The sequence below is a fragment of the Melopsittacus undulatus genome, chromosome 5 (genome assembly GCF_012275295.1).
Source record: "Melopsittacus undulatus isolate bMelUnd1 chromosome 5, bMelUnd1.mat.Z, whole genome shotgun sequence".
NCBI lineage: Eukaryota > Metazoa > Chordata > Aves > Psittaciformes > Psittaculidae > Melopsittacus > Melopsittacus undulatus.
In genome coordinates this window covers 17,269,864-17,278,259 of record NC_047531.1, presented here as the reverse complement: position 1 = coordinate 17,278,259, position 8,396 = coordinate 17,269,864, and the positions used below count along the sequence as shown (strand labels likewise).

The following is an 8,396-nucleotide window of genomic DNA, read 5'->3' as shown; positions in this document are numbered from 1 at the left end:
TTAAAACAATAGTAGATCAAAATAATTGTTAAAAATATTATCAACATTACTAATGCAGCACTAATCAGTGATTTTATCCATGAACTTAAATTCCATCCTAACCCCTTGAAGATTTTAATCTATCCAACTGTCTTGTACATCTTGTTGAAACTTTATTCTCTTTTACCTTTTCTACTAAGTCTAAGTCATGCTCCACATCTTGAATTGTATTCGGAATGTGCATACAACAATGATCAATTATATCTTTCAAGTATCAGTTCAGGTTTTGTTTTTCTAAATGGTGTCATTGTTTTGCATGACACAACGTGGAACCTGAGAAAAAATGTGAAAGCTGTTCGTGTTTGAAAAGAAGTTCCTGGCTTCACTTTAGTTCTGATACTGAGTTAGCAGATGGTAATTACAGTCTTGAGGGCCAATCCCTTCATTAGTTTTCTCCCTCTGTCCCTCTCCACCCTGCTGTCTACAGGTGGGTGACCTTTCCCAGAAGTTGGAGAAAGAGTCTAAAAAATGCACGCAGATAGAAGCACAAAATCGTGATTTGCAAGAACAGTTGTCCACCATGTGTGTGAAATGTGAAATACTGGAGAAGAGCGAATGCCAGCTGAAAGAAGAGGTGGTTAATCTCAAACATCACATCGACACTAACATGGTAGATCGCAGCTGGATAGAACAATACAAAAGAGAGGTAGAGGAACGAGCCACACAGGAATTAAGAAGAAAACTAGAACAAGTCAATCTGGTTTTGCAGGTAAGTGGATTTTTCACACGTGTCTGTAGTTTCTATTACAGATTTCCATTATGGTCATAATTTTCTAGTATTTTATTTTTGGTGCCTGATTCCATGTGTTTGTGCTGTCTTTCCTGGTGTGTGGTGGGAGAAGGGAATATGGTTGGGCCAGAGTGCTTTTATGTGCGTGCAATGTGCAGGCAGTTCCCTGAATCGACAGCTTGCCCAAGGCAGATTTACATTTTGCAGTTTTTCAGGAGTATGGCTGCATACTGGTCTTGTTCTCACTGCTCATCTTTGACTGGGTGTTGCAATTTACAGGAATCCTTTTCTCTATGCCAGAGACAGTGTTCTTTCATGAGTAGCTTTGATGAAAATAGTGCTAAGAGGGGGGTTCTTTCTGAATTAATAAATTATCTTGTGTGGTGTTTCCAGGGTTCTGCCTTGATGGCTGATGATAGTGAGGAGGCATGCTTGCCTCAGTGAGTAAAACTGGGCTCCTGAAATTCAGTATGTGCAATTCACTAGCAGGGAGAGTTCTCTTTTCTTTTGCGGTTGGTGAAAGTGCATTATCTGCTTCAGACCCAGGCAATTTTCCAGTATAAATTCGAAGAAGCCACCAGAAGTCTTTCTGAGATACAATACAGATTAAGTGATCTTCAACATCGAGAGGAAAATATGCAAAACAGCTGTCAAGAGATTTGTTTTCAACAACAAATCGAGCTGCAAAGGTACAAAAACTGGTATCAGGAGGAAGCCTACTCTAGAAAACGCCTAGAAAATGAACTGGAAAAGTAAGTGCATGCTTTTTTGGAGTGGTAACAAGATACTACTTTTTTCTCATGCATTTTCCTCCTAAAATCCCTCTCCTACATCTCGTTGGCATGACATATGTAAGCAAAAGATGGCACATTTGTTAGGAAAGTACCTTCATACCATTCCCCTTCATTAGAGCTGTCTCTTTAGTGCTTCAGCAGTACCACTGATCGTGGCAGTAACAGGGCATCTTTTAAGTTCATTGAGACTTTTTGTCAATCTCCCCCTCTAATTCTGGGTATGGCAGAAAAGATAAATTTCAAGTCTCTTATTGCTTGAATAAGTGTAGGCCTTTCAGAGAACAGAATTTGACTCTGTGAAGAAAAAAGAAGAAAAAATAAATTGATTTTAGCAGTGTGCCTGAGGTTTGATCTTTCCTTGGAAAGGGACAGTAGCTCAGAAGTCCTAAGTGTTGGTTACTCTTGCTGCTCCTTGCAGGTAGTGTCACTTCTTCGAAGCAAGCTCCAAAAAAACTCAGATCAAACAACGCTCTTGTTTTGGATGCTCCTAATCCCTTCCACTTTCAAAAGTCAAGTAATAGTCATAGACCTGGAGGGTAACTTTGCAAAAGTGCTGCTGCCAAAGATGACTCTGTATATTTCTGAATGTTTCAGAACTAGAAAGGAACTATCAGAAGCCTATGCTAAGATCGGTCAAAAGCTCCATAGGAACAGATTACCATCCACAAGCAGCACTAAGATCTGTCTGAAAGTCCAGTTCAGTGTTCAACTGAACTGGGACACCTTGGCAACACTTAGACAGTGAACACAAGCCTGTGTGTAGGAATAACTGTCCGAAGCACGACCAGGGCCCCAGTGCTGTCAATAAATGGGGCTGAAGCCTGTGTGGAAAATACGGTAAACATTTTGAAATAGTGTTCTCAACTACTGCTGAAGAGTATCCATAAGCAAAGTTATGTTTTTTAGCCTAAAGTTAGAATCCATTTATAGATCCAAACCATATGGTCTAATATACTGAAACAACTGCTAATGATGAGTTTGCTTCTGACAGTTGACCCAGGAGGAAGTTATGTGCCAAGCTTCCGGGTCCTCAGCAGCCCTCCCTCAAGGTGAAGAAGTCTGTTAGGACACACAATCCACTGACAACAGCAAGAACATCAGCATAGTGTGACCAGCCTCGCCCCCCACCCCCCGGAAGCTTTTGGGTGTGATATGGAAGGGTCTCCCTTCGATACTTTGATTCTCAGAATGCTGGAGCAGAAATGTCCCAGTTCCAGAAAAGAAGCAGTGGTTATACTGAGACAGAATGTTTGCCTTCCACTAATACAGAGGCTGGAGTTTGCAGCCTCAGAAGAGCAGCCACAGTTACCACAATGGGAGGTTTGAAGTCTTGGAAGAAGAGTAACTGTGGTTATTACCGTGAGAAGAAGATGACACTTTTGAGTTGCTAAGACCCGGCATTTAATTCCAAGAATTTTTTTTTTTTCCTAATCTGGAATTCAATAAACTGTGCAGTCTAGCACGTATCTTTGTTTTCTTCTTCTCCCCTTTCTGGCTCTGCTTCTCCAGTCCCCTGCTCATGCAGCTGTCCCGTTTTCCCCTCTTCTTGCCCCTGGTACAGACTAAGACCTGTCTGATGCTACAAAATGGCAACAGCTGCTAGAACCGTTGTGACTGACATTTTAGAACTGCTGCATTTTTGTTACAGAGTTTGAGTTCTTTGGACCTTGCTGGTATGGAGAGGAGAGCTGTATTTTTGAATAAGCCTTCAGGCTTTCTTCCTGGGCAGTCTGTTAAGAGTTCTCCGTCTGCTCTTGCATGCATGTCAGTCACGCAGACTTCTTTGAAGACGAGAGAAAAGCAAAGCTCCCCTCTGCGCACTTCAGCTCCGTTCACAGCCGTTACATCCCCCACCGCGTCGCCGGCCAACGGCGCCTGCGCGAGGCTGGCCGTTTTATGAGGGAGGCCGTGTCCCTGAGCCTGTAGTGGCCGGCGGGGGAAGGAGCTCCGCCCTTAGCAGCTGTACCGTGCGCGGTCGCTCCCGGAACTTCGTTCTGGCTCCGGCACATCTCGTAGGGTGCTTCCTGCTGTTGCTTCCCTGAGGTGGGACCGTGCCCGCGTCCCTGCCGCGGCATGAAGAGGATCTTCGGGTTCGGGAGGAAGAGGAAGGGGCAGCCGCCCCTCGGCAGCGCCTCAACACCCCATCCCGCCGGTGCGTACGATCTCCGGCAGAAGGACCTGGGCAAGCTGCACCGCGCGGCCGCCTGTGGCGACCTGGCCCAGGTGCGGCAGGGGCTGAAGAAGCACGGCGTCGACGAGCGGGACAAGGCGGAGCGGTAAGGGGGGAGCGGTGGAGGGAGAGCGGTGGAGGGAGAGCGCTGAGGCGCGGTCGGGAGGCTCAGCGGTGCCAGGAGCAACCGCAGCCCCCGGCGGCAGCTCAGCAGCCCCTGGGGTCGAATGGCCGCAGCAGCGCGGGGAGCGAGAGGGCCGTTTGTAGCTGAGCTCAATCTTCGGCTGGCTGCGGCAGTCGATCTTGCGCTGGCAGAAGCCCTTAAATTCGGCCTGGCATCCAGCTGTCGCCTTCTTCCCTGGCCTTCTCAGTGCTCTCTTTGCTGGAGTCGTACTTCCTTGCCCGGGGCGCAGGAATGGAAGGGAGCAGCCTGCCAAAGGTGAGTTGCACTTAAGCTGCGAAAGCCGTACTTCCTTAGCTGAGGGTAACTGAAGGAGGGTTAAGTACTGTGGGCAGGAAAGAGCCCCAGAGCAGAAGAAACGTGTGGTTTGTTGATGGTGCGTGCGCAAGGTGCCTGATGTACCTTTTCTGACTGCGGTGTGGCAGCCAAAGCAGCAACCTGATTTTAGGTGGCAGTTGCTTGGTGTGGTACAGGTAGTCAGTATCTTGCGTTGGAAGGTCCAGGCGGGAACTTGCAGGAGAAGCTGCTGCTTCTGGCAGATGTTATTGTGTGGGTTTTTGAGTTAAGCATAGCAAGTGCTTGGCAGTTTTATCTTAAGGAGAAGTCCTGGACTGTAGCATAGCTCCTAGAGGTCCATCGTAAGCAGAAGGGATTCAGCTTCAGTTTCTGGGTCTTGTATGTGTCAACCCTTTAATGACTTTTCTGAAATGACTCAGAGTCAAAACCTTTGTGATGTTCTGAAGAGATCTGGTTTTTACCAGGGTAGCGCAGCTCCCTAGGCTGTCTGTCCTGAAGACTGGACTTCTGCCAGCCAGCTAGCTTACTGCCTCAAAAAGACCTAGATGTGTAGGAGAAGCAGGGAAGAGCATGGCAAGCTGGCGCTTCGGTAATGCTGGTGGTGTGCCTGAGTGTTGCCAGTCAGTACTTGTTTATGCAGCTGTAGGTGGGGGATGTGGTTTTAAGGTGGACTGTGTTCTGTGTATATTCCAGGTGTCTTGAGTCGAGGGGCCCAGTGGCATTTCTGGAAATAGCTGCTGAATGTTTCTGTGTTTCCCCTGTACACTACACCCTCCGTGAGGGTTGCAGACCCACAAGTGCTTGTGGGTGTGATGTGAGTTGTGAGTGACCACCAGCTGCAGCCGTGTTTCAGACCTTCATTGGGTCCTCCAGTGACTGGAAGAGTTGATGTAACTGGAAATAGAAGTGAAGAATAGGAAGTGTGGGAAGTAATGGCTGAAACGTGTGCTTTGGTCGTATGAATATCTTAGTTCTGGTCGTTGGGACTTCCAAAAGCAAAATCCTGTACAAGGGATGGGGTAAGTATCACACCTACAGGCTCCTTCCATAAAATGGGTCCTGTAACGCATAGGACCTCCCCAGAAAATGCACTTTGAACAGCATCGGTTAGGAGCAGGCATTTTTTCAGAGGCGGTCTACCAAAGTCTTCAGCCTTGCAGAAAGAGATGTGCAAACCTCAGCCCAGAGTTGGAAGTACTGTAGGTGTGATGCTAGCTAGTCATGAATCCTGGATGAAAGCTACTTGCAAAGAGAGCTATACCTTGTCAAGCTGTCTGTCAGAGTGAACTCTAGAGCAGCTTGTAGCTGCTGGGTTATCAGCTCAAGCGCTGTTAGAAGTGTGTGCCAGCAGCCTGCAGTTTCCCTGTGGTCTCCCAGTGGCGTGGTTTTGTGGGGAGAACTGCTCAGGCAGTTCTCTTCTACCTCATGGGTGATCAGTGTAGGATTGCAGCCACAGGAGGAACAAGGTCTGCCCAGGGTCCTCAGGGCTGGGTGGCCAGAGCAGCTTTGGTGTTCTTGTGGGGACAGGCAACTGTGAGCACTCTGATGTTCTCTGCAAGCTTGTGTCCTGACGTGTATCTTTTGTGGAGCTGAGCAGGCCTTGCTTCAAGCAGAGCCGTCTCCTTCCCTGTTGGCAGCCGGAGTGGCTTGGTTGAGGAGGCTTGCAGCAAGAGTCTGCTGGTTTTCTGAAGGCTTTTTTGTTTGCAGAGCCGATAGTAACTTCTTCACATTTGTCATATTTCACAGTGCTTATTGGCAGTAGGAGCTTTATGAAGGAGTCCATGATCATCTAAACCAGTCCTAGTTAGCTTTCAGATACTATTAGTCAGTTGCTTCTTCGGAGATGAAGGATTCTGCATACTTGCATGGGAATTTCTCAAAAGTTGTGGTAGTCATTCTTGGAATGCTTGAGTCTGTTCTCTCTCTGTGGCAAGATGTTGCAAGTTCTTTTGAAGGTTTGTATGTTTTTCTTGCCCTTAACCTTGTTGCCCTGGAGAAGATCCATCAGCTGCCCTGTAACAAGAAGTATCTGCCTTAGGAATTGCTGTGTTTCTGTGGGGTTTTTCTATTCCTCCACCTTCAAGGGAGCAGGGTCTGGCTGCTTTCTGGCTCGTCTCCTGCTCTGTTGGGATGTGTCCTGCAGAGCAGCAGGCACTTTGTCTTCTGCACAGAATGAAGCTGATGCTGCTTGGTGCCTGTGATTTGGGGGGAAAGATATGCAAGGAAGTGTGGGTGATTTTGTCTTTGCATACAAGTTGGCTGGTTAATTAACACCAGACTTAAGATATTCTGTGGTTTGAAGGAGCCCTTCTCTTTTTGACAAGGTGTTACCTTGAAGAAAAATTTAATTTTTCTTTTGCTTTTCATTTTGTGTTTCATTTGCTTATGCTGGTCGTGTTTTGTGGAAACACCATATTCCCTCCTTGGAGAGGAGAGGGCTTCCTCCATACTAGGCTTTTTATTGCTGTAATAGTCATACATGTCAGGAAGGTCAGGTATTACTTTCCTGTAGTCAAGATTACAGTGTTTTGCTGTGTGGTTTACTGCACCTTATCAGAGGCACTTGAGTGCAAGTGTTTGCAGCCCTAGTAAGCAAGCTAGAGAAAAAAAAGGTAATTCTCAAAGTGCAGGGAAACACTAATGTTCTTGCTAAAAATCTCTGATATACTTCTAGCACATGAATGATCACTACTTGCTGTAGTCCTCAGATTTCTGATCTTTGGTCTCTGTTGCTGTGCCATGTGTGTGGTACTGCTGGAGGCAGCGACCAGTGCCTAGGCACAGGAATCTGTGCACTTTCAGTTCTGCAGTGAAGGAAGTAGCACCTTACTAAGTGGACGCTGTGGAGACTTTTTGCCAGCAAGCCTCAGGCATTTGGTGTGCGACTACCATTGCTGGTAATGGAATGAGAAGTCTTTTCTTAAGCTTGCTTCTTTGCAGAGTGAAACTTGTGATCGTACTCATTTATCACAGGCCGAAATGTTTTCCTTAGTTGTTTGTGCTAATTTAATGTACTTTAATTTTATAGGACACCTCTGCATCTTGCTTGTGCAAATGGCCATGCGGATGTTGTCACATACCTCGTAGAAAACAAATGTAAGCTAAATCTTTTTGACAATGATAACAAATCGCCACTGATGAAGGTATGTGGAATATGTTATGTTCTTATAAGTAGAGCTTATTGATTATGCACTAAATGGTGTATCTTGCCAGATTCGTTATGTAGGCTTTTGTAGAACCACGTATACTCTAATTGCTGTGGCATAAGCATATGTTAGGTAATCTTCAAGGATGCTCTTTTGCCCCCCTGTAGGGAAGTTGGGGGAGTTGTAACAAAGTGGAACGTAAATGTTGGAAATTTTTCCCTTCTTGTGTGTTGTTCCCAGGCAGTACAGTGCCAGCAAGAAAAGTGTGTGGCTATTCTGCTAGAGCACGGTGCTGACCCAAATCTGGCAGATGCAGATGGGAATACTGCCCTTCATCTTGCTGTTGTATCTCCTAATACATCTGTAGCAGAGCTATTACTTGAGCATAATGCCAATATTGATGCCCAGAATAAGGTAAATTTTTAGATTTGTTACAGAAGCTCTTTCAGAAAGTCATGTTAATGCTCATCTTGAGGGGGCTTTTCACTTTGATTTTTAACTTGATGGATTTATATGTCCTATCAGGAGGGATGTACCCCACTTCTTCTTGCTGTCTCAGAACATCAGGAAGAGATAGTGGAATTTTTTCTTAAAAAAGGAGCTGACGTGCATGCTCGAGATCAGTGTGGAAGGTGAGTGATATGTCAAAACTCTGCATGGGTCCCTTTAGTATTCATTGGGTTGGATTGATGAGAGTCATGGGAATGAGCTTTGAAAGCAAGTCTGCGCCTGGCTGCTGTCATAGAATCATAGAATAGTTATGGTTGGAAAGGACCTTAAGATCATCTAGTTCCACCCCCCCTGCCATGGGCAGGGACACCTCACACTAAACCATATCACCCAAGGCTTCATCCAACCTGCTCTTGCACCACCTCCCTGGGCAAGCCATTCCAGTACCTCACCACCCTCACAGTAAAGAATTTCTTCCTTATATCCAGTCTAAACCTCTGCTGTTTAAGTTTCGACCCGTTACCCCTTGTCCTATCACTACAGTCCCTAATGAATAGTCCCTCTCCAGCATCCCTGTAGGCCCCCTTCA

At 46.2% G+C, this 8,396-nt stretch overlaps 1 protein-coding gene across 2 annotated transcripts in view; it reads left to right on the top strand.

Moving 5' to 3' along the window:
* The first annotated feature begins 3,623 nt into the window (after nt 1-3,623).
* The window catches only part of LOC101870542 (ankyrin repeat domain-containing protein 26), a 61,516-nt gene continuing 56,743 nt past the window's right edge, over nt 3,624-8,396 (top strand). For both annotated transcript variants that reach the window (XM_034063040.1, XM_034063041.1), the window contains exons 1-4: nt 3,624-3,839; nt 7,240-7,354; nt 7,598-7,771; nt 7,883-7,989. In XM_034063040.1, coding sequence (XP_033918931.1) covers nt 3,637-3,839; nt 7,240-7,354; nt 7,598-7,771; nt 7,883-7,989 — 599 coding nt within the window. In that variant the 5' untranslated portion in view covers nt 3,624-3,636. The remainder of the gene's footprint in view (nt 3,840-7,239; nt 7,355-7,597; nt 7,772-7,882; nt 7,990-8,396) is intronic.